General features: G+C 32.3%; 2 protein-coding genes across 5 annotated transcripts in view; one reads left to right on the forward strand and one right to left on the reverse strand.

Annotated features, from left to right (window-relative positions):
• Positions 1 to 27,303, forward strand: part of Immp1l (inner mitochondrial membrane peptidase subunit 1) — a 74,975-nt gene that overhangs the window by 35,279 nt on the left and 12,393 nt on the right. For 2 of the 4 annotated variants that reach the window (XM_047516712.1, XM_047516711.1), the window contains exons 3-6: positions 4,765 to 4,876; positions 8,788 to 8,921; positions 10,638 to 10,726; positions 13,419 to 13,545. In XM_047516712.1, coding sequence (XP_047372668.1) covers positions 4,765 to 4,876; positions 8,788 to 8,921; positions 10,638 to 10,726; positions 13,419 to 13,545 — 462 coding nt within the window. The remainder of the gene's footprint in view (positions 1 to 4,764; positions 4,877 to 8,787; positions 8,922 to 10,637; positions 10,727 to 13,418; positions 13,546 to 27,303) is intronic. The other 2 variants (XM_047516714.1, XM_047516713.1) reach the window with 1 other exon arrangement.
• Dnajc24 (DnaJ heat shock protein family (Hsp40) member C24) overlaps positions 21,045 to 27,303 on the reverse strand; it is a 73,224-nt gene continuing 66,965 nt past the window's right edge. Inside the window, exon 5 of the mRNA XM_047516719.1 lies at positions 21,045 to 24,798. Within this exon, the coding sequence (XP_047372675.1) occupies positions 24,728 to 24,798 (71 nt within the window). The 3' untranslated portion in view covers positions 21,045 to 24,727. The remainder of the gene's footprint in view (positions 24,799 to 27,303) is intronic.

Below are 27,303 nucleotides of genomic sequence, written 5' to 3' on the forward strand. Positions count from 1 at the left end.
CCAGATTATAGGCAGCCACTGTGGGACTATCCAGTCTCTGATTGTGTAAACCAATCTAATGACTCCCCTTTAATAATATATATACATTCTATGGGTTCTGTTCCTCTAGAGAAACCTGACTAATATTTTAATAATTTGGATGTCCTCTTTTGTGAAGTCTCTGAATTTTGCTTAGTTTTTATTAGGTAATCTATCTTTTTCTCACTAATCTGTTAGACTTCTATATATTCTGAATGTGCCTTTGCCAGATATTTTTCTAGATATATTCTTCCAACATGTGGATTGCCCTTTTGCTTTTTAAATCTTTGATGTCAAATATGATAAATATAATTCAATTAATCAATCCCTAGTGTTAGTACTTTTTTGTCCTATTTAAGAAATATTAGCCTTACCCCAATGTAATTAAAATAACCCATTTTTTCCTAAATGTTTTATTGCTTTACCATTTATAATTGTATCCAGTCCATCTTAATTTTTTTTTTTTTTTTTTTTCTTTTTTGGCAGCACTAGGAATTGAACCCAGGGCCCTGTGTATGCTGAACAAATGCTCTATTACTGAGCTACAACTCTAGCCCCTCAATTAATTTTTGTGCATGTTGAGGGTGTAGGGCAAGGTGACTGTTTCTTTTTTTTTTTAAAAATACGGATATGTTGTTGAAATAGCACCAGTTGTTGAAAAGATCGTCATTTCTCTGAATTGTACTAGAGCCTTTGTTGTAAATTAGATAATCTTCAATGTGTGAGTCTGTTCCTGAATTCTTTGTCCCATTGATTTATTTGTCTGAATTTGACCAATACAATGTCTTAATTACTGTAAGTTGACTGTGAATCTTGATATCTGAAGTGAGTCTATCAACTTTGTTTTTCTTAATGTTTGTATTCTGGGCCTTTAGCATTCATTATACAATCAGCATTTTATAAAATGTCTACTGAAAAAAATTGTTCTCTGAAATTTGTATAATGATTGTATTCAATCTGTGGACCACTTAAATTGGGAACACTGTAACGTCTTCCAATCCATAAACATAGTACATCTTTCCATTCATTTTGATCTTCTTTATTTTCTCTTAGCATTTAAAAGTCATTTTTGACAAATATTTGACAAATATTTGAATTTTTTGTTGTTGTCATACAGTACTTTAGAACTTCATTTTGTAATTGGAAGTAAGTAGAAATTTAGTTACTTTTTACTGATCATTTTTTTTTTTTGCTAATCTTGTATCAGGAGACACAGCTAATTCACATATTTATTCTTTTTTCCTATTCAGAACTATTATTTGTTAAAGATGGCTTTTTAGCTTCATCCTTTTTTCCTTTTTTTTATAAGTTCATATTGGTATTTTCTATTCAGACTAATTTTTTAGAAGATTAAATGAAGATTTAATAATATTGTTAATTGTTCTATGAATAATAATGATTGAAGTTCTGGATTTTTTTCTAAGTTCATATGATTTAGAAGGATTTAATAAGAGTGACTGTGAGTTAGTAATTATTGAAGTTGATTGGTATAACCTCATTCTTTCTAACTTTTTAAATGAATGTCATTATTTTCCCAGTAGGTAAAATGTAGTCTCCAGAGTTTTGTTGTTTATGTATTGTTTGTGTTTGTAAATAACCTGTTCTAGTTTACAAAAGCTCCTTTCTAAGTTTATTATGAATGGATGTTGAATGTTATCAGCTGCATCATTTGAGATGATCACATGATTTTTCTTTGTCAGTTACACTGATTATAAAATGTAATGTCAACTTTACATTCTAGTCATGTTGTATTCTTTTTTATATTTCATTAAATTCAATTTGTTATTTTGTTATTTGTTATTTTTGTTTAGGATATTTGTGTCTTGATGAGAGAGATTGTTTTAAAATTTGCCTCTTCCGTTATGCTCTTGTGGAGTTTTAGCATTACGTTTATATTGGCCACATAAAACCAGATGGGAAATAGCCCTTCATTTTCTTTTCATTGAGTTTTTTCCTTAAATGTTTGAAAAAAATTATCAGGGAAGCTTTCTGGGCCTGGAATTTTTTGGGTATAGTAACATTTTTAATCATAGATTAAACTTCTTGTAAACATGTAAACAAAAATATTTTTATTTCTTCTATCAGTAAGTTGTTTCAATTTAATTTACATTTAATTTAAAATATCATACTTATTATGGCAATGTTTTTAAAATAATATCATTTCATTGTCTTTCAGTGTTTATAAGATCTCTCTGTTAAGACTCTGTGTATAACCCTGATACCAGTAATTCAGGGTCTCTCTCCTTCTTTTTCTTAACTTGGGTTTATTGAATATAACTATTATGTATTTGCGATTTATATTCTTGATTTGTGTTCATATTATTTTCTTCTTTTGTTTTTGTTTTTCTAGTTTGTGCTTTTTCAAACTTCCTGAGATAAAAGGTTTGATCATTAATTTTCATCCTTTTTTTATTTTTAATGTACTTAAAACTATTGATTTTCTTCTTATTACTTCTTTAGGTGGCTCCCGCAAGAGTCACTGTCATATTTTTATTATCTTTCAGTACAAAATATTATTTAGATGTGCATTATTTAATTTTCAAACATCTATAATTATTCAACTGTCTTTGTTATTAATTTCTAGTTTAACTCTTCTGTGATCAGAAAATGTACTGTGTATGATTTTTCATTCCTGTGAATTTTAAAAATATTATTATGAAATATTCCTTTTTATTTCTAATAATACTTTTTGTGCTGGTTTTATATAGATATAAATAAATGATGACTCTTTGTATAGCATATCCTGTGGGGGGTGGGTACTGGAGATTGAACCTAAGGCCTCTTGCATGCTAAGCAAGTACTCTATATTTGAGCTATATATCTGTTTTTCTCTTGTTGAGTTGCTTAGACTAATATACAGCTTGTGATCCTCCTGCCTCTGCTCCCTGAGTAGATGGGATTATAGGAGTGTGGAGTGGTGCCAGCTTATATGAAATATCTTCTAATTTTATCCTTTTTGTGGTCCAATATTTAAAATGTATAATGAAGAAAATGTTTGGGTTTTGCTTTCTTAATATGGCCCGATAATAATAATTATTGAAGTTGACTGTGTAACCTCATTTTTTGGTAACATATCTTTTAGTACCTTTTTTTAATGAATGTCATTATTTTCCCATTAGGTAAAATGTAGTCTTTAGAGTTTTGTTGTTGTTTATTTATTGTTTGTGTTTGTAAATTCCCATACCAGGTTACAAAAGCTCCTTTCTAAGTTTATTGTGAATGGATGTTAAATATTATCAGCTGCATCATTTGAGATGATCACATGATTTTTCTTCATGAATTACTTCTTTTTCTTTTTTTTCATGTTATTTTAAAGTCTTCATACGTTAACTTTAATATCTGAATCATCTGTTGGCCTTTCTGCTATGTATTTTTTTCTCTTAGTTTTCAAAAATATGGTTCTATTTTACAACTTGTTTTGATTGAAACAGTTACTTGTAGTATACTAATAATCTTTGGTTGAATTAAATTAAAAATTATAATCTAATTTTTTAAATGGGCAAAGGATTTGAATAGATCTTTTCCAAAGAAGATATGCAAATAGCCAATAAGCAAATGAAAATGTTGTTAAACATTATTTACCATAAAGGAAATGTAAATCAAAACCTCACTAATGTTACTTTACATTTGCTGGGATGGAAACAATCAAACATGGATAATATAAAGTATTGGCAGAGATATGGAGAAATTGGGACCCTTATACATTGCTAGAGAAAATGTAACATAGTGAGGCTGCTTTGGGAAACAGTTTAGCAGTTCTGCAAAAAGTTAAACATTTTATGGCATTACTCTGACCCCACAATTCCATTTCTAGGTCCACACATGAAAGAATTGAAAACATATATCCACACAAAACTGGTACCTGAATGTTTATAGCAACATTATTCATAATAGTCCCAAAGTGAAAATAACCCAATGTACATCAGCTAATGAACTCAAACAAAAATGTTATATTCATATATTGGAATATTATTCAGCCATAAAAGGAATAACATTCTGTTACATACAACAACATGGATGAATCTGGAGCACATGATTCTAAGTGTTAGAAGCCAGTTATAAAATGCCACATATTATATTATTCCATTTGTATAAAATGTCCAGAATAGGTAAATCCATGGTTACAAAGAACTATAAGGAGGAAAAGGGAGTAATGGAGAGAGGCTACTAATGGGTATAGATATTCATCTTTTCGAGGTGACAAAAATGTTGTGGAATTAGATAATGATAGTTGTATAACCTTGTAAATACACAAAAAGCCATAGTACACGTCAAAAAGATGGATTTTATGTCAATTATGTTTCAATTCAAGTACTGTTTAAAAGAACTAGAAAAGTTCTAAATGATATATCCTTTCTGTGAAAATTAAAGGGTTGTGTGTGTGTGTGTGTTTCCAGTGATAGTGTATGAACAGGGTCTTATTGTTTGTTAAGGCTGATCTATTTCAGTTTTGCCTCTACTCCCAGGAGGTGACTTTGTTATCCTCAGTAGCATAACTGATCTTGGAAGGTCTTGAAGTCTAACTTTTGTGTCCTTTAACATTGTGTGGCTTTCTTTAGTTGCTAACATCTCTGTAGCCCAAATCTCTAGCTTTTAATCTGCTGCATTTTTGCTGGAATTCTGAATGTCTTACTCTGCTCAGATGGCAATTAGACAGTCAGCTAGTGCCTCAAGGGGAGATTGAAAGCCAAATTGAGGTTCCTGCTTCTCTGCAGTTTGATCCTCATATCCTATTTACCTTGACAGGCAAAAATAACAATCTCTGTCTCAGCCAAGTGGGACTTCGATTTTCTACTCAGACCTATTTTCCTGTGCTGTGATTTGCCCAGCCCTCTCATACTTTCAGAGAAAAGGCCAGGTAAATGTGGAGCTCACCTTATGTTCTTCCCTTCTTGCATGTGTCCTTATCCTTCAGATCCTGCCTACACTTGGGCCTAATGTCTTTAAACAACTATTTTGTATGTTTTATCCAGATTTTGTGGTTTATTTATTTATTTTTGTTTTCATAGAGAAGTTAATCCTGTTTTAAGCTACTCTGTCACAACTGGCATTGAAGTCTCCGATTGCCCCCTTTACTTCAATGTTGGGTCATCTCTATTTAACTCTCCTTTTGACTCATTCTCATCAGTGGTCTCATCCCATCATTAGCCTCTCCCCGTACAGGATCATTACCATTGGCTCTCAAGCTTATGCTGTTTCTTGTTTTTTAAAAAACATGCTTGCCCCTGCGTTCTTCCTGTTACTTTATTATGCTTGTTCTCAACTGGGCAGTTTTGCATCCCAGGGGACATCTGGCAATTCCTGAAGACATTTTAACTTTTCACAACCAGGGAAGAGGGAAATATTGGCATCTAGAAATGAGGGATGATGCCAAAATCATACAATGCATAAGATAGCTGCCCACAGCAAAGGATTGTTTAGCCCAGTCAATATTGTGAGGTTGAGAAACTATAACCTATTTTGCTTGCCTACTTAGCCATGGATATTTCACAAATATATCAAATTTAACACAGCAAAGTACCTTCTTGATTTTTATACCCCATATGTGGGTATGTAGACCCATGTAGGTAGACCCTCATTTAACCAGTTACTCAGGCCAGTAGTTTAGCAGTGATTTATAATTCTTTTTCCTTGCCTTTACCTTTTTTTTTTTTTGTCTCTTGAATTTTTTTTTTCTTTTTTCTTTTTCCTCTTCAATTTCTTAAGTCCACCCTTTTCTGTCCATTTACATTGCTACCAGTGTAATTTGTTGAACATTATCTCTTGCCTGCTTATCTACCCTTTGTCCTTTTCCATTTTGGGACTTCTTCCGGTCCTTTCTCATAGAATGAGAGTAATCTTAAATTGTAAATCAGATCATTTTACTTCCTACTTAAAATTGTTGAGTGACTTCCTATTACTTTTAGAATAAAATCCCAAATTCTTCAAGATCTTGAATGATGTTACTTCTTTCCAGTCTGAATTTATGTCGTTTACACAGTTTTTGAGCCTTTTCAGTTTCTTAGCATGGTAATGCTATTCTGTCTACACATAATTTGTTTCTTATATCTTACCTTATCTTTTTAACCTTTCAAAATCTAACTTCAATGACATTTTCCTTAGAGAAGTTATTCTGGGCTCTTCATAAGGAAATTATTCCTCACTCATTGCTCTCTGTCACTTTTCCATATGTTGTTTTCTACATAAATTACTCAATATATTCAATGTATTTGTTTATTTACTTTACATATGTGTGACATCTGCCTGACTATAAACTGTATGACAGGCGTACTGTTGTATTTCCTGGACTAAACTCAGGTTTTGGAACCAAATAGTAGCTCAGTTAAAACTGTTGAAAGAATGGGTGAATTAATGAATGACTCTAAAGACACCCTTTTTTCCCCAAGTGTTTGCTTTAAAAAGTTTTATTCTACAAAAAAAAAAAGAAAAAAGAAATTGGAAAAACTAGCCCAATGCATGGTTGTATACAAGTTCATCTGAATTTAACAATGAATGTTTTCCACATTAGCTTTATCTCATATATTGTGAGATAAATATCTACATCTATTTGTTTAAATATATATTAGTATTAGTAGAAGCGAGCCATTTGAAAGGAAGTTGTAGTTATGGCTTATAATTCACTTTATCTCCTGTGAACAAGGTTATCCTCCTGTCCAGCATGATACTAGAAAATTTAATATTAATAGTGATGTCATTCTATGTACATTTGTTATGGTTTCATTTTGTAGTGATATGGTTTAATTCCCCAGTTATGCCATATGTGTTTTTAAAAAACATTTTTTTTTCTCTTTCACTCCAGGATCCATTTAAGGACTTCATATTATATTTGGTTGTTATTACCTTCCATTTTCTTGTAATTTAAAATAGTGCTCTTGCTAGTCACTGTTTTTTCTTTTATTGAATTTATATATTTTAAATGGTCAAGCTCATTCTCTTGCATAATTTCACTATGTGTGTATGTGTCTTTTCATAGCTAGATTTAGGTTTGACATTTTTAGCAAGATTGGTATGTAGATGATGAAGTCATTATATCATGTCAGGAGACTACATAATGTTAGTTTAACCCATTATTTATGTTACTTAATTTTATCACTTAGTGAACATAGTATTTGCCCAAACTTTTTCCCTTTGTAATGAGGTATCTACTTTGACACTTTGCAGATATCCAGTTTACCAACAACCTTTCACACACTGAATTGTGATATATATTCATGGTCCTTCCTAGATTAATTATTACATTGGTAGTGGTTGTATAATTCCCTCTACATTTATTAGCTGCCATTTTTCTGTAAAGAACTTTACCATCCCTTACACATACTTCTTTCTTTTCAAAATATTGTATACTCAGTAGATTATGTTATTACTTTAATGTATTATCTGTTATTTAGAGACCTCACCCAAATCTTAGCATGAAGTCAGTTGTGATTGAACGGGGCTCCTGTCATTCAGTCAATTCCAAGAGTTTTAGGAGATTTGTGCCAAGAACAAGGAGACAGAGCTTAAATACACTTCTTGTTGTATACCACAAGTATCATGAAGAATATTCCAAGCGTGGGTATTGGCATAAAGAAGTATTGACTCGTCAAAGTTTACTTGAGGATGAGACCAAGTATTCAGTTTATTTAGGAGCATTAGGGAAGATCAGGTTGGAGTGAGGATGAGAGGGGAACCATCTGTCCAGTTCTTTAAAATGATTATAAGTAATTTGGTTTAATCTAATAAAGACCCATTGGGGTTATGGGAGCAGGTTAGTAATATGGGAGTTAGTATAGTGGTTTAGTCCTTGGACTCCTATCATTTACCATCTTTATGATGTTAAGCAAATTACTACCATTTGGCTCCTTTTTACTTAACTGTAATTGAGGATGGCAATAAAATCTACCTTACCAGAGGTTTTATATGTAAAGCCTGATATAGAGTAAGCTCTCAGCACATGTTATATATTATTGATCTATTTTAAGAAGTTTAATCAAAGAACAATGTATAGTAGCCTAGGGCATTAGTTGAGAAATGCTTGAAATACAGTTGTAAGAAATGAAGAGAAAGGAAGGGAGAAATGCTAAGAATATTTTAGATGAATTATATTAATATTTTAAATTTATATAGCTTAAAAATATGTCACTTTGTGCTATTTCATAATATTCATGTGTTTACTATTACATCAGCAGTTAATAGCTGCCACTGAAAGTAACTATAATTTACAGAACACTTTGACATGTATTGTTGAATTTGACTCTCAGAACCATTTTATGAGATATTATTATTTACATTTTATTTAGCCTCAGAATGGTTAAATCCATGGGAGATCATTCAAGTTCACAAAAGGACCAATTTAAAACTTGTCTCTCCATACAGCTCTTCTAATGACTTCTCCATTGTATCACATTCCATGACAAAAACTGATGTAATACATCAAGGAACAGATAGGAAAAATGATTTCTACTTTGAAAGAGTTAATATCTTAAGTGTCTGCCCTAATGCCAAGAAATAAGCAACGCACGGAAGGGAATTAGTTCAACATCTACTGGTTATCTAATTCATACATAAACTTAGTGATATTTATTTTATACAATCTAGGATAGGTCAAAATATCCAGTGACTATAATTAGCCACTGAAAATATCTTTAGAAGAAATTAAAATAAACTCTTGCTTTTCTGTACCAAACTGTATTAGTATATTCTGGTGACTATGAAATATTTTATAGTAGAGCTCTTTCTTAAGTATTTGTGAGTAGTATTGATCGTGAAACTTTTTGAAATTTACATCAGGCCAATGGTGGCAGAGTCTACATAGAACTATGCTTCGTGGTGTTCTGGGAAAAACCTTCCGACTTGTTGGCTATACTATTCAGTATGGCTGTATAGCCCATTGTGCTTTTGAATACGTTGGTGGTGTTGTAATGGTAAGTTTTTACATTGAAGAATATTCATTTTAAATATATACTTGTTTTTATTTGAAGGAAAATATGTTTCCCCTTGATTTTAGTTGAAGATATTTAATGAATAAAATATGAAAGTTAAAACATAAAATCTTTTAAAGTATTAGGATGGAAGAGAGTGTGTGAACACTGATATAAAATATAATAACCTTTAAATGTGTTCTGTATTCTAAGAGGCACAAAAGCTCTTCTTACTAGCCTAATATTATAATAATTGTTATCATTTATTAAATACTATTAACTGTTTCCAGGATATGTTTTATTTTGTATTCTTATTAACTCATTTAGTCTTTTACACTTCTGTGTGGTAATTCTTAGAAATGCATTGTAATGAGAAAGCAGCCCTCGAATGCTTAAGTACCTTGTTATAGGTCACACAGAAAGTAGCAGATAAGGAATTTAAACACAAATTTGTGCAGTTTCCAAAACTCCTACTCATAACTACTGAGGTTAAGTGTTATTAAAACAAATGATTATTCTGCTAATGTCAATTAGAATGTTAAAGCTGTCTCTTCATCCTCTACTAATGTTTGTTCTCAGTATTACATCACGAATCTGCCAACTGACTTCAAAATCTTTGTCATGTAATTGGAAGAATATTTGGCCTGTCGATAGTTTTGTTGTTGATGTTGTTGTTTTTTTTTTATGTTATGTTTGCTCCAATAGATTGACAGTCATAAACCTCAGGTTGAGTTGGAGTTAATTAAAGAAATATATTTAACTGAAATTGCCTTCCTTAATTTTTCAGTTACCTTGGTTCTTCTAGAAGTAGCAAACATAAACTTTCATTGTATTCTTTGTTATTTATGCCTGAGCAGAAAGTTCTGAATCAAAATTTTTATTTACACATAAGTAGATGGAGATTGTATATATATTTTAGTGACAGTTATTATTCATTCCAGTTTTGAGATATAAATAAGATCATTATTTTAAGAAATGCAAATATGGATATCTTTAAAGTATATCTCATTATGCCAGTATTTCTCAGTAGAAAATATAAATTTGCCCATCAAATGAGTAAGGTATTCTCTTTGAAGAGGAAGAAGGATATTAATTGAGAATACTATAAATCATTTAATAAATTATCACCATGGGTACTGGATGATATTTGACAATAGGAAGAAAATGATTCATTCATTTATTCGCCCAACAAACATGTACTGAGAATCAACTTTATTCCAAACACTGTTTTTAGTTTTAGTTATATAGCTGGGAAATTAGAAACAGGGACTCTGTCCTCATGGAGCTTACATTGTACAGGGTGGCCAAAATTTGGAAACATAGGTAATGTTATTTTCTTCATGTATTCTTTTTTTTTTTTTTTTTTTTTTTTTTTTTTTTAGTTATCATTGGACATTTTAAAAAATTTTATTTATATGTGGTGCTGAGAATTGAACCCAGTGCCTCACTCATGAAAGGCAAGTGCTCCACTGAGCCACAACTCCAGCCCTCATGTATTCTAATGTAATATTAATAAATAAGTTTTAATATATTTGTGTTTCCAGACTTGGTGGCCATGCTAGGATTAAACTTATTTGGGAACTACCAATTTACCAATCATCCCCCAAGCTTGAAGAACGTTTGCTTGATTTTTTTTTCTTTAATAAGCCTGCTTAGATGATTTCTTTCAAATTTAAAAAAGGTTTTAAATTCAAATTACAAAATTACCTCTCTTTTCAGTGTTCTGGACCATCAATGGAACCAACAATTCAAAATTCAGATATTGTCTTTGCAGAAAATCTTAGCCGACATTTTTATGGTATCCAAAGGTAAATGTCTGTCATAGATATATTAAATATACAGTGAAAATACACAAACATGTTGTGTTTTTTTCTGCAGTTTCTTAGCTTTGTGTATAAAAACTCTTTTGTAAATAAAGAAACTAATGACCAGGTAAGTGAAACTTTGAGTCAAATATTTTCTTAGTTTGAGAAATTTTAATAGTTACTCAGTCTGTTGGGTCACTGGGTCTCTTTCCCTTATTGTCCAAAATAGCTAGCCGTCCCTTTTTTTTCCAAAAGCTTACCATGTAGCAGGATAAAAAGAATATTTAATTATCAATTAATTAATTAATTGGTATCAGGGATTGAAATCAGGGTCACTTAACCACTGAGACACATTCCCCAGCCCTTTTTATATTTTATTTGAGACAGGGTCTTTCTAAGTTGCTTAGGGCCTTGCTAGTTGGCTGAGGCTGGCTTTGAACTTGTGATCCTCCTGCCTCAGCCTCCTGAGGCATTGGGATTCAAGGCATGTGCTACTGCACCCAGCTAAAAAAGAATATTTATAACTACAAATCAGAAAGCAAATATCAAGTAATAGTTCTGTTAAGTTTCTTTTGAAACTTTTTTGAGAGCTGAGTCCAAAGGATATGCATTTTGATGTAATCTCTATGCACATATCTGCCTACGCCACCAGAAATATAGTCCACATTAACATTGCTTTCTGTAAAAGCAGATGGACTAGTCAGGTGCAGTGTTGAAGGGAGGCTGAGTCAGGGAGATTCTAAGTTTGAGGCTAGCCTTTGTAAATTAGAGCTTGTCTTAAATTTTTTAAAAAGGCAGGTGGAGGGGATTGTGTAGTGATATAGCTCAGTGGGAGAGTACCCTTGGGTTCAGTTCTTGGTATTGTAATAAAACAAAAAACAGTTTGACTGAATAACAATTTCTCTTGCCATTTTATTGGAGCGTTTAAGAGTTATCCTGGGACTGTGGCTCAGTGGCAGAGCGCTTGCCTAGCATGTGTGAGGCACTGGGTTCAATTCTCAGCAGCACATAAATAAAGGCATATGTCCATCTACAACTAAAAATATATTTTTTTAAAAAGTTATCCTGATTTATTTTATCAAAGAACTTTAGCTTCACGAAACACCTATGGAAAGTTTTTTCCTCCAAACCTATCTCAAATCAACTTTGATAACGTGTTAAAATCTTTGCAAACTTGTGTGTTTAGAGTTCCATTGACATGGTTCTAGGTAGTTGTAGGTAGTTGGGAAGAGTTTATTCTGTTTTCCAAAGAAGGCAGTATTCATTGCCACCAAGTTATAGAATTTAATGTTTTGATGTAATTCAACTTTTAACAATAGCCTCAAGACATGATCATTGTACCATTTCTACATTCTCTGTAAAATTTCTGATGAAGATGGTGTCTTATTTGCTTACAAATTCCTTTTTGATTTAGGTTTTAGGGAAATGTTTGTCTTATCTTCCACTAAACTTTCTTTTATAAATTATGATTCCTATGTAATTAATCTTAGTTTTTTAGTGACTTAGCTATCAAAAATTTCAAACTCATTGTAATACTTACAATATCAGCAGTAATTAGGTTTTTGATTTAATCATCATCTTCCTTTTATTATTATGACTTGATATTATTTTGACATACATCTTTTATTACAAGTTACATCAAATTATATCTGGAATTAGACATAACTAATATATTTATTAAGTCCTTTTAAATATGTGTGTTAACACAGTTTACACATTGCTCATTTTATGCAGAAAGAACATTGTGTTCTATTTGGTTGGGAACATTAGTCCTACGTTCTTTGTCTCCTTTCCATTTAAAAAAAATTTTTTTTTGTACCAGGGATTGAACCCAGGGGTGCTTAACCACTGAGCCATGTCCACAGCCTTTAGAGACAGGGTTTTACTGAATTGCTTAGGGCCTCCCTAAATTGCTAAGTCTGGCTTTGAACTCGAGATCTTCCTATCTCAACCTCCTGAGCCACTGGAATGATAGGTGTGCACCACTGCTCCCGGATTCCTTTCTGCTTTTTAAGATGATTATTATTTTTTTTACCATGTAGATTGTTACTTCTTTCATGATTATGCTTTCTCTATGTGATCGGACCTATATTGATTTTTTTATATATAATATTACATTTTTGAAGCATGTGATTGCTCAACTCTTAGCATTTTATTTGATTGTTTCTTTTGTTTTTTCCCTCCTTCAAATGTAAGTACTTTAGACTATATTGTAAATTACGTGGGTTACAAAACTTCCATGCTGCTCTTCAATTCTTTGAGCTCTAGGGAAACATAGATGTTTCTACCTTATCAGTGCTCTGGTATCAGTCAGTGCTGGCAAGTAAATTAATTAGTTTGGTGGTATTTATATAGAATTTTTTTCCATAGTTTTGATTCTAGAAATTTGGGTACAAAAATAAAATGTAGTGGATATTGGTACAAGAACAATAATAATCATGGAATTATTTTTAAAATGTAGACTCTTCTAAAATTATCAGAAATCAGATGAATTTTCCATTATAATCATTGGATTCTAACTCAAGTCAGTTTTAAAGGTTCTCAAAACTGTTAAATATATGAGAGGGTCAGTAGAAGAGGATAAAGAGGGTGGCTTTCCTTAAGTTGCCTTATAAAATTATTAAAGCAGTGCCATGCATGTGTTTATGCTTAGTAAATAACACTGATATTTCTTTGACTTCTTTTTTTCCCTCAGAGGTGACATTGTGATTGCAAAAAGCCCGAGTGATCCAAAATCAAATATTTGTAAAAGAGTAATTGGTTTGGAAGGAGACAAAATCCTTACCACTAATCCATCAGATTTCTTTAAAAACCATATTTATGTAAGTAATATTTCAATTATGTTATTCATTGGTATCATAGTTGATTAATATTAACTGAATACAATGAAAAAAGAAAATAACCTTCATTCATATTTTCAGTGTAAGAAAAAATGTTGTGTCCAGTCTAACTTGCGTATCAAGAATAATTTGGCCATTATATTTTATATACTTTAGTTCCTTTTAAAACCCTGTATAACCATCTAAGTGATAATTGTTACAGTAAAGATTTACCAATGGATGCTAAAATTATTGGACAAATGTTTGAGGAGAAATAGGATAGTTGCATAGTCTCAAAGAATCTCTTCCAAGATACTTAATAGTGTGGAGAAACCTGTCAGTCATCACCTGAATCAAGTGATCAAGGTTAACTTCACCTACATCAAAAAATATCAAGACAGTGTTGCCCCTGAATTGAAATACTAAGAAGGGCATGTCACTTTTGTGATACTCTTACCAAAAATCAAACAAATAAACCCCCACACCAAACTCAGTTGAATCACAAGAAAACCTGAATTGAGGGTCATTCTACAGTATAACTGACAAGTGCTTCTCAAAAATGTCAAGGTCATGAAAAACAAGTAATGACTGAAGAATTGTCATAGATAGGAGGAGACTTAGAAACAATCTGAATTCCTGGCTTAGAAAGTTTTCTACTGACTAATCAGACATAATGTTCCTATGTTCATATATGAATATATGACCCGTATAACTCCACATCATGTTCAACCACAAGAATGGGATCCTTAATAGAATAAGTTATATTCCATGTATGTATAATATGTCAAAATATATTCTACTGTCATATATATTTAAAAAGAACAAATAAAAAAATAAATTGGATTGTAAAAAAAAGAAAAGAATGTTTCCTACTGAGTAATCAGTGGAAAAATCTGGCTAAATCAAATAAGGTCCATATTTTAATTTTTGAAAGTCTTTTTAAAAAGTGTTTAGAATAGAAATTGTATATAAACCACTTGCCTATTCCAGGTAGAAAAGGAGTGCAAGAGCAATAGAATGAAGGAATGACAAGCACACGTACAGTGGTAGCTCCTTTCATCACTCACATGGCTTCTGTGACGGAGCTTATAGGGGAAAGTGAGATTGTGTTTACTTAGCTTATGTTCTGCTTACTTTAGTAATTATGACTTAATTTTCTCTTTAAATTTTGCCTTGGTTTAAAATTATGAATATAGCTGTTGTATCTGTTATCCAAATTTACTACTGTTCATCCCTAATGTAAAGAAATAACTGAAGAGTAAAATTGTCTTCAGTGTTAAAAATTTATTTTGAACTATGATAGCCTATGATTGTCCTTTAAGCTTGATCAGTAGACTATAAGATAACCTATTATTTACCATCCATAAGAGTATATTTCAGTTATGCAAATATTTTTTTATGTTATTACCACAATACTAAAATACACAGTAATTGTTAGCTGATGGTGATAATGTTGATGATAGTATGATGTCAGGTGATCTGTTTTTCTACTATGGTTTTCATCATGAACACTATTTCCTTTTATTTTTCAAAAATGTCAGTTTTCCATTTGATTTTACCTTCATATAACTATTCTCATATCATGAAATATTCCAGTTACTTCTAAGTTACTTTAGAAACTGTGTACTTAAGATGGAAAATGATTTTTTAATGGTGCATTTTATTTAATTTTATTTTTTACAGACTGCATTTTGATTCATTGTACACAAATGGGGTACATCATTTCATTTCTATGGTTGTGCACGATGTAGGTTCATACCATTCGTGGAATCATATTTGTATATAGGTAATGATGTCTGTCTCATTCTACCATTTTTCATAACCCTCCTCATTTCCTCCTACATAATCTAAAGTTCCTCCATTCTTCTCTCATCCCCCAACCCCCACCCCCATTATATATCATCATCCACTTACAGGGAAAATATTTTACCTTTGGTTTTTTGGGATTGGCTTATTTCACTCAGCATGATATTCTCCAATTCCATCCATTTATCTGCAAATGCCATATTATTCTTCTTTATGGATGAGTATTATTCCACTGTGTATATATACCACAGTTTCTCTATCCATTCATCTGTTGAAGGGCATCTAGGTTGGTTCCATAATCTAGCTATTGTGAATTGAGCTGCTGTAAACATTGATGTGTCTGCATTACTGTAATATGCTAATTTTAATTTTAGGGTATGAACTGAGGAGTGGGATAACTGGGTCAAAAGGTGGGTTCATTCCAAGTTTTCTGAGAATTCTCCATACTCCTTTCCAGAGTGGCTATACCAATTTGCAACTCCACCAGCAATGTAAAAGTGTGCCTTTTTCCCCACATCCACGCCAGCATCCATGCCAACATCCATTATTGTTTGTGTTCTTGATAATAGCCATTCTAATTGGAGTAAGATGAAATCTTAGAGTTGTTTTAATTAGCGTTTCTCTAATTACTAGAGATGTTGAACACTTTTTCATATATTTATTAATCACCTGTATGTCTTCTTCTGTAAAGTGTCTGTCCAGTTCCTTGGCTCATTTATTGATTGGGTTCTTTGAATTTTTGGTGTCAAGTTTCCTAAGTTCTTGGCTGGGGATGTGGCTCAGCGGAAGAGCACTTGCCTGACATGCGTGAGGACCTGGGTTCGAGCCTCAACACGGCAAATAAACAAAAAAGTTTCCTAAGTTCTTTATAAATTTGGAGATAAGTGCTCTATCTGAAGTGTGTGTGGAAAAGATTTTCTCCCACTCTGTGGGCTCTCTTTTCACATTATTGATTGTATCATTTGCTGAGAAAAAGCTTTTTAGTTTGAGTCCATCCCATTGATTGATTATATTGGTGCATTTTAATTATACATAATAGTGGGATTCATGATGCACATTCATATATGTGCATGACAGTTTGATCAATCTCATTCCCCAGTACCTTCCCTTTCCCTCTTCTCCTCCCTCCTTCATGAGCTTGCTCTACTCTACTGATCTCCCTTCTTATTATTATTGTTAATTATATTTTCATATACCACAATGAATCATTCATATGTATATCTAACATATATATGAATTATATTTATATATATATGAATGATAATGGTAGATGAAATCTACCTAATTATGTTATGTCTATGTATACATACACCAAAATGAATCATTCATATATACATATGAATGATATATATATCTAACATATATATGAATGATATGTATATATTTCTAATATATATATATATACACATAGCATAATTTGGTGGATTTCATCCCCAGTATTTCCCGTTCCCTCCTATCCTCCATCGCTCTCGATCCCCTTTCCCTACTCTATTTGTTTTCCTTTTCTTTTTGTGAGAGTCTTCCTCTGCTTTTTTCTAATATCCAGAAACAGTTTTGTCCAGAGACAGAACAATAAACAATAGCATTAACTATGTACTTAAATATCTTTATTTTTATTATTTTCTTTGTGAGAGTTAGAAGAATGTCAGGACAGAAGGGTTTAGATAAAGTCTCTACTAAGGAATCAGAGAAGATTCCCAGAGGACTGTGAGATATAAATTTTTAAGGAAGCTGTTCATCAAATTTTTTCTATGTTTAACAAATGGACAAGTGAGAGGATACTGTCATTTTGTTCTAAGTGTATTCTATTCACTTTGGTTTGACATATTTATTAGTATATAATAATAATTGAAATAATGTTGGTTAATACTTACTATAAACTTTGTACTGTTGAAACTCTTTGCAAGGGTTAAATTATTTAATTATGATAGCAACCCAATGAGTTAGGCAGTAGCATTTGGCTTATAGGAAAACTGAACAACAGGGATGTTAAACCCAATTTCAAGATTTTGGGTTTTAAACACCAGTAGTCTGGCAAAGGAATCTGTATCCTTACCATGCTACTGCTTCTTCTCCCTGAATATATTCCTATTCCCATCTCATCAAATTGTACTTCCCTTAAAATATATTTGTTTCTATAATTTCAAAACAAAGGGATCTAATTCTGGTCAATAACAGTACTGGTTCTGAGAGAGAAGCCTGTGTTTGAGGGTTCCCCTTGCCAGTTTCACTAGGCTGGGTTATTCAAGCAATAAGAATTGTGTAGCTATTACAGAACCATTTTAGCAAATGCATTTCATTAATCAAGGTGGTTTATAACAAAAATTCATCTAAGTTTGGAATATTCTGAAAAGACATCCAAACTGTTTGCAGGGTCTGTCTCTCTAGTGTTTCCTTTTTCCAACTGTCACAGAAGCACACTGGTACTATATTTTATGAAATGGGTTTTTCACCTTATCTGTGCATCATTTTAGAAAAATAGTTGTTATTTATAAAATGAAGATACTACTATTAAGATCCTGGTTGAGCTGTATAGTAAAGATGATCAATACGAAAGTGTTTTGAATCCCAGGCCAAAAAAAAAAAAAATTTATTCTTATATATAGGTACTTCAGAAAACAAAACACCAAGATTGTCCTTTGGAACCTAGACCAGAGTTTAGCATATGAAAGAAATTTCCTTATTTTTAAGTTGGCAAAAAAGATATAAACAGGTCATTGGTTAAGTGATGTGGAATCATTTTATTCATTCCAGAGTTTTAAAAGTCTGTGCTGCAAGCAACACTTAAAAACCAGATTTATTTTTTACGTTAAGTATTTAGAGTAACAGTCTGTAACAAGGTACTAGCTCAGTTGGTTTTGCTTATTTTGATGTTACTAAGAGTAATTATTCTCTCCTTGGGCTATAGGCTGAGTATTGACTACTGGATGTGAGTTAAATTTGTGACTCTTTAAAGAAATAATGTAATCAGCTCAAACATCTTGAATGTCTTGCCTTTCTATATATATGCTATAGGGATTCCTCACTTTGCTTCTAGAAGCCACTACTTTATCAAAAAGTAATTTAGGCCAGGCGTGGTAGCACATGCCTGTAATCCCAGCAGTTTGGGAGTCTGAGGCAGGAGGACCACAAGTTCAAAGCCAGCCTCAGCAACTTAGCAAGGCCTGAGCAACTCAGTGAGACTGTTTCTAAATAAAATACAACAAAAGAGTGGAGGGCTGGGGATGTGGCTCAGTGGTTAAGTGCCCCTGAGTTCAATCCCTAGTCCCAAAAAAATAAAAAATAAAAAAATTTAATGGGAAGTAGAAGCATTTAGCAAATAGGAAAAAAAAAAAAAAATGATTTGGCATTCTCATACTAGTTTGCTTACTAGGCAAAAGACAAAGTAAAAACCTATTTAATTCCCCTAGGGAAAATAGGGCCAGGATTCAGAAAGTACATAATAACTTTTTATTATAAAGGAAAAAATACTTCATAATATTTATAAGGATAATATTTATTATGTGACAGAGCTGTAATTTTTAGTTAATCCATAATACAACTATGGAATACTTAGGTATTTTGAAATATAGTAAATCTCTGTCAGCAAATGTATAATAAAATCTCCCATCTAAACAAGCAAACATGCTTGATGCCACATCCTCCTATATGAAAGAGTTGTATATATTTACTCACCCTACTCTTAAACCTTATATTCACTCTTAAACTTATACTAGTTAGGCTTTGGTCCCCATCACTTTGAATAGTTCTTGTCAAAGTCTCCAATGGTTTCTCTCCAGTGGTCAACTCTTAGTCCTCATCTTACCATCTTTTTAACATTTGAAATAGTTTTTCTTGAAACCTGATTTTACTTAGTTTTAGGGATATGCTTTCTCTGGGTTTTCTTGCTATATATCTAACTGCTTCTTCCCAATTTCCTTTGTTGATTCTTCCTCAGTTCCCCAAATTGGAATGACCTCCAAGTACAAGTGAATAAGTGTTCGTATTTTAAACTTCTTTTCTTGTTTAAGTATCATCTAACTTACTCTCAAATTTATCTCAACTATAGCCTCTTCCCTTAATTCAATAATCTATATCTAATTGTTTAATATTTCCACTTTAGTGGACAATGGTCATCTTGGCTTACCACAACCATCTCAAAATTAGTATGTCTAAAACAAAATTCTAATTTTCTCTCCCACACAGACTCCTTCCCAACTTCCCAACTTCAGTCTTCTGATTGTGCAGGCCTTATGGCTTGGATTTGACTCTCTTCCTCTTTTATCCTTCACCAAATGCATTAGATAATCATGTCTTTACCTTCTAAATATAATCAGATTCAGACCATGTCTTGTCATGGTCACTGCTGACATCCTGGTGCAAGTCCAACTCATCCCTTTTTTTGTTGTTGTAATAGTTTCTGACTGCTCTCTTTGCTAATAATACCCTTCCCATTTTCCTGCTTTTCTACTCCTACCATTATTAATTGATGTGATTCTTTTTAATGCTGAGGCTTTTTAAGAGTAGTTTTGTCACTCTTGTGTTCAAAGATCCAAGTGGTTCCCCTTTCATTTGTCATAAAAACTGTTGGTCTCCCAATGCCTCTAAAACCCCACATACCTCCTGCTGCCTTTCTTGCAATCTCAAGTTTTACTGAAACAGTCATGTTCATTCAAGTGTTGTTGGTGTCTGCTTTCACTAAAATGGCCAAGTTGAGTAGTTGTGACAAAAACTACATGGGTCACAAGGCTCAGATTACTTACTGTCTGGCCATTTACAGAAAAAAAAAATTCGCTAACCTCTTCTTTAGAATGTAAGGTTCTTGATGGCAGGGACTTGTTTTGATTTCAGCTGATTCCCTAGAATGTAGACTATGATTTGGAATCTATTATTTTTAAAAAATACTTGAAGGGTGAAAAAATGTATATATGAATAGAGTCTGGGTTTTGTTTTAGTTTCTATTCTACTTTAGTGTCTTCTGAGTAGGTGAATAATGTTATGACTTTTCAGAAAGATAGCTATACCTGTAGCTCACCATACCATATGCTTCTGCTGATCTGGCCAATCTGTGGTCATTCTAGTCTTCATAGAAGACTTGAAAACTAAAAGACTTCCAATGACAAAGCTACCTGACCACCTGACATAATGCAGGTGAAAGCTGAAGCAAATATTGAAATGTGTCAAAAAGAACAGAGTGTACCAGAAGAACAAGTACTGGTCAAATGTTTCTTTCCCCTATCTGGACTGCATAATATATTTTAGATCTTATATTAAGGACACTAAAATTCACCTTACTATGGATTGACTTATCACTTTGGGTACTGAACTTGGTCTGAAATACATTTTCTATAAGGATGGTGGGATTGAGGTGTGCTGGACCTATCTTGGTCTTATTTTGAGGGAATGTTCAGTGCTTTAGAAATGCTTTAAAGCCAAGTTACTTTTATAACATTCAGTGCTTACTCATTGAGTTGTGTGATAATGAGTTTTCTGCATTTTCACTAGAAATACATGTGCCTTTGAACTTATTTAACTACTATACTACTTATTTAACTACTATATTTTGTTCTTTTGAACTTTTAATGGGTTGATAGATTAATGGTGGATAAAGCTTTTACTAAAGTTCACAACTTCTTTTAGTATAAACTTTGGCTTTCCAGTGGCTATTCATTGAAAAATTAAGAATCACTTTTTAATTCTTTCAAACAAAACTTTATTTACTGAATTTTAGTTTCTCAAACATATAACTAACTTTTATTGAAAGTGGATACATTAATAAATTGTAATTATGGACGTTTTGCTATATTCCTGTGATTACAACATAGAGATCTTTTGCTATTGTTAAAGGAACATGTCAGATGAATTATGATTTCACATTTATTCTAAAGCTTTCAAAAGTATTGGGTTATTTGAAGCTTTTTGGTTGTCTCTAATACCACAGATTCCAGTGTTATACACAAAAATGAGTGTTCATCAAATGATAGTCTACTATGAGGGTAGAGTGATGGTAGGTGAATAGGAAATATATTATAGGTTACATTAATAACAATGTTATTGTTATTGACAGAAATAAAAGAAATAGACAATTTTTACATTTCAGAAAGAACTGGATAAATGTTCTCAAGATGCGCTGAAGGTATGTTAAAAGGAGAACTTGGAAATGCAATCATATGGCAATAATAAAGCTGTTTTACAATACATTAGGAAATATTTAAATAAAACTGATGACAACCTGAAAAACAATCTCACTAATTAGACAGCATTAGAAGATAGTCACTTTATATAGCTAACGCTAATAGTCCTTTAAGGTGTACTGTGTATTTAGGATACAGTTCAAATCCCTGAATATCCTAATGCTATTTTTCTGTTTGTTTAAGTGTCATTTACCTTAACTGAAAGTCACAACCATCTGGTCTTCCATTACCACTTGTATTATAAACAGAAAAAGTACTTATGTGTTAGGGAGAGGAATCATCAGATTGAAAGGGCTTATTATAAGCTGCTGATACACTAAATCCTATGTCATTTAAATAGAAGAACTGCCTAATAATGTCACTTATTACAACTAGGATATCTAAACAAGGAACTAGCTTTTTGCAAACTGGAGTGATAAAAACCTGTGCTGCATATCCATTTCTCAGCAACAGCTTCTAGGACGATCAATTGCAGCATACTGCTAATGCCTTGATTGCAGCTGATGTAGAGGAAATATGTTTACTCTTTTGCTAAAGTGAAGTTCACTGCGGAGATGACATGACTTTTTCATCCTATAGATAACACACTTCTGAAGATAAATTTGACTTATTGTTTACTAATCTGAGGTGTTTCCATTGAGATATTAACACTAAAGAATGTTCTTTGAGGTCCCTCAATTTAAGCATTTTCTGATGTGTTCTCAGAACATTTTCAGAACGATTTGAGATTACTTTAATAAGATGTATATTATAGAATTTTGTTTTGTAATATTTTACTTTTGTGTTTGAAAATATGTATGTGTATATATGAAGATCAACATTTCTACTAAAGTAGTAGCAAATTATCTGAAATTAAAGTTTTTCACCTACCAATATATTAACTGAAGTTGGAAAGTCAGAGCAACATATGCAAATCTAAGGAGGCAGAATGTAATTCAGCAAAATGTATATATTTATTTTTATTTTAACTTATATGAGACCGCTTTATTTTAAGGTTGTCTCAACTAATTGAGAGAAATAAAGAAAGACTAAAATTGTAACACTCCTGTTTAACAGAGGTATCTGAATCAGACTCCAAACTCTGTTGGTAGTAAAGAGAATATATTCCAGGTGTCATGTGGCTTCCTCATCTGATATAATCATCTTACTAAGTCTGCTGGAAAAGCTGCTTGGACTAGGTGGAATATGTTCAAATGTCTTGGAATAAGCAACTAATTTAAATGTTTGGTAATTAAAATTTGATAAAGTTAACTGTAGTTTCTATGACGTATTCAGTGTTAGCCCATAAAAGTATTCTTACTTTACCAAACTCTTCTCTCCCTTAAGAATAGAAAAGAGAACTAACCTTTTTTTTTTTTTTTTAAAGCATGTATGCATCTTATAAAACAGTTGCAGGTATAAATTAGCAAGAAATTACTGGCATTAGAAGTCATTTACTGCCAACTGAGAGAGTGTTTTCCTTCTGGGTAAGGATTTTCATAAGTACTTTAAGAGAAGGTACAAATCACTTCATATGGCACAACTACTGCTTGCATCCCCACCAGACACACATGCAGGGCCAACAGAGAAAGGAGACTAAGCAGTATTTAAGGAAATGCAACTGTAGATGTGAATAATTTAAAGTTCGAATATATAATTTAAGATTCTCATCTACTTCTGTACATGTGTATGAACTTCTAAAATCAGGAGTATTCAAGAAATCTGTGTTGTCTGAAGACACTTGAAATTTGACCATACTTCCCTATTTAAAGAAAATCAAAGTAGGTCTAGGGACATAGACTGGTAAGGACTTCTGGCCCCTAACCAATCCCAATATTGAGGCATCTTCCTTTATAAGTCCACCTCAGGAACAGCCAGACTATAGGACTTATGAAAGGAGGAAAATAGGGTGGGATGGGAAAAAAGACTTAAATGGCCTTCAGCAGACTGTAGGACTAGGCCACATTTGACAGACATTAACCTCTCAACTTTCTTTTTAAATTTATATATGCATTTATTAATTCCAAAACATTTCTTAAGCACTTACTTGAGGGTCAGCATGTGAGGTTCTTGCCCTTAGTAATGTCCAACATAACTTTCTGAAATAATGAAAATATTCTGTATCTGCACTGTACAGTATGGTAGCCACTAGGTACATATGGCTATTGGCCCATTCTGCGGCTGAGGAACTAAGTTCTCAAATTTTTATATAATTTTAAAATTGACTATTGGCTACTATATTGGACAATACAACTTTAGAAGTTTGCAAGCAAATTGGAAGAGCAAGGAATTACAATGTGGTATAACAGTATTATGCATAGAGAGCTAAGATAACACCAGGATATTTTTCCAGAGTAGAGTAGATAAGATTATTCCAAACTGGAGAGAAATTTGAGTTAAAGCTTAAAGAATAAGTAGAGTTAGCTAAAGCAAGCAGCATATTCTGAAAATCTAGAAGTGAGAATGTACCAATCTACTTTGGGGAACTGCCAAATGTAAGTTCCTATGTGTGGAACACATTCTGGATGGAGGGGATAGCAAAAAAGATAAAGAAAAGGTGAACACAGTTGCTTGTATGGTTCAAGCAGGGGGATAATATGATCAGACATAGTTTTTTAAGAGATCACTGTGATATTAATGTAGAGCAATAGAGAATGGTTTGGAGTAGGAAAAACTGGAGGCAGGGAGCCTCATTAATAGGTGGTGAATGAGTAATAACTGAGATAATAACATTGTGAATAGAAGGAAGTACAAAGATTACAGAAAGATTAAGGAGCTTTCTAGATGAGATTTGTTGCTGGAAGAAAGGGATACTGGAAGGACTTAAAAATGATACCCAAGTTATTAGCTTTAGCAACAGAGGTAGGTGGTTCAATAGGACAGGGGAAATTTAGGAAATGAAGAGAAGATACATTCAATTTTAGACAAGTTAGAAATCTTAAAAGCCTAAGATAGATTTTATTTTAATTACATTATTTCATCAAGTGGCAAAAAAACATTACTTTCCCAAAATGACATCTGGATGCTTTGCTACTCTTTCCTTGATGTCCACAGTGTGTTTTCATGATCCTGCAATCCAAACAATGTTTTGATGCTCTCAGCCTAAAGACTTCAATCTTAGTTTTTAAAAATCATCATATACTCTCTTTGTATCCCGCATCATCACAAAAAATGTCGTCTGTCATCCACCTGCTTAATTTGCAATTTTGTATTCACAAAGCTGTATTTCATCCTAAATAATTTGTAGGATTTGAAACATTAGAGTGTGTTCTGATGAATAAAACACATGTAGAAATATCTGTCAAAGAAAAACATACAATAGTGCCTTTTTAATAAAATGCATTAGTAACATCAAGTGCAAAAAGCCCTACACACTTAATTTTGATCATTTCCTTTTTTGGAGTATAGACACTTTTTTTATTGGTGACCTATTTCTAGTACTGCTTCAGACATAAATCTGTTTTCTAGCCAATTTATACTAAGCAGTTATACACAGAGGTAATAAGAGATTGAAAAGAGCTCTAAAGATTCATCAATAGCAATAAGTTTGTATATGGATGTGTTCAAATTTTGGGAAGAGTTATGCCAAATGCCAGGAAAAGATCTTTTGGTACAGACATATCAGTACATATTTTATACAGTATGCATTTCATTTATCTACTATTTTGAACTGTTTTTTGAGAGCCAGACATTATATTTCATGAGAGCCAAACTCATTATTTTAATATTACCACTATGTTTTACTATACTCTGAGACATCCTGTGTTGCATTAAGTTAGGCTCATCTTTTGTAATGAGAGCAAGAATATTTCAAACAATATTAAAATCAAAGTGCAGAGATAGTCTTAGAATGAGAGTATAAAACACTTATTTTAAATACTAATCCCAAAACAGAACAGGCATCATTGTATTTAAAACTACAACAAAAGAAAAGTCACAGGGTGAATATCCATTGTTTAAGAAGGAGACATCAGAATTATGATTTCCATACCAACCCTCTTCCCCTTCTTCTACCTCCTGGCTGAAATTGGTAATTGTTTCTGAAGTGGATACTTCATAAGGAAGGGCCTAAGCCCTTCCTGTCAATATTTGAGAATTGACAATGAAGCATGGTTAAAGAATAAAAATGTCTTTACTATGAACCTACGATGGTCTGATCCTAAAGACTGAATTTCATTAAATCAGTTTCCATAATATACTTATTCACAATTGATGTATGTTTTTATTTATATTAGATTCAGTTCAAAGACTTGGCTAGCACCAGAGTTATATGATTAAATATAGTAAAAAAGAAAATAACCAAAAACATAATCAAAATAAAATTACAAAGCACAGTACAATTTTCAGAGAATTGGGTAGATTGCTTAAGAAAATAGGAAAAAAGCAAGCCCAGCAGGCCCCATTCGCAGGAGCAGCAGAGACAATTGCTAGTAAGTTCTCTTCCTGAATGCCTAAGAGATACCAAGAGACTTCATTCGTTACTTCATTTGGTTGTCACAATAATCTGTAAGATATTTGTCTCAGTTGTATAGATGAGGTTTAAATAGGTCTATAACTAGTAGGTTGGAGAGCTGCATTTGGTACTAGGGACTGTGATTTTGTGGAATATATTTTTAACCATTATCTTAACCCATCAGAGATTTGTACTCAGGCTGGATGGAAGTACTAAGTACCTAAAGGGGAGATGAAGGAACTTAGTTTACTTTGTTAAAGCTGTGAGAATAAGCAAATCAAGTCTTAAAATAAGCTCTAACCCTACACAGCATGGAGTTACTCAATAATGAAAGAGAACCTGCTAGTAAAAAGCATATCCCCCAATCACACTCTAGTTCTGTAGTTGTAGCCCACCAAAAGTTTTGTGTAAATTACTCTTTGGTGATGACTGATTTCGAAACTAAGGTGACATCATTTTTAAAAAGAGAAGGGCAATAACAGTCCCCAAGAATGACACAAATAGGATAACATTTTAAGACAGAATTCAAATGGGGAGAAAAAGAAGCAGGATTGCATAGAAATAGTACCCATTGAAACGATCACTTTATTAATTACTCCATACCTGGTCCTTAAAAATGTAATATTTTTGTCATTCATCAAGCATTTGGAAGCACTTCCATCAGGACTCCAAATATTCCACTGCCTCAGTTAGCTCAGATAGAATAGATAAGAAGTAATGGTAAGAAGAATGTCAATGAAAATATAATATATAGTGAAATTGTTCCTTGAATTTGCTTTCAGAGATACCTGTAAACTGGAACTAGGGACACTCTCATTTTTTAAAATTAAAAATTAATAATGTTTCCTCAACTTTCTATTCTAAAAAGTTCTCCTAATTTACTACCTCCGGGAATTTAATTCTTCTCTTCTGTATATATGTTTTTGTTTACAAGCTTTGGCTGTTATGGGAAGGGTAAACTCCAACAATTATTTATGGTAGATGTTTCTAATTTCACTGTTACCCAAGTCAGACACAAAACTTTAAGCAGTCCCTTTAGAATAGTGTTATTAATAAATCATTTCATTTTCCAAATACTAGTTCAAGTGCACGGGGTCTTAGCATGGTCACATTTTAATTATATGAGTCATGATTAAACAGATATATTAGCTACATAGTGGTATAGTCATTTCACTTATTATTTGGAAGATAGTAACATAAAAAACAATTATATAGGTATTTTTAGAATACAATGGCATCTTATGAGTGTACATTCATCATGTGGATTTTTTCTCTTGGACAAGGAAATTGCACATCTTATATTTCAGGTTATTCCTTTAGGCACAAAATCTTTAAAATATGTGTATAAAA

The sequence above is a fragment of the Sciurus carolinensis genome, chromosome 11 (assembly GCF_902686445.1).
Source record: "Sciurus carolinensis chromosome 11, mSciCar1.2, whole genome shotgun sequence".
In the NCBI taxonomy this organism is placed as follows: domain Eukaryota; kingdom Metazoa; phylum Chordata; class Mammalia; order Rodentia; family Sciuridae; genus Sciurus; species Sciurus carolinensis.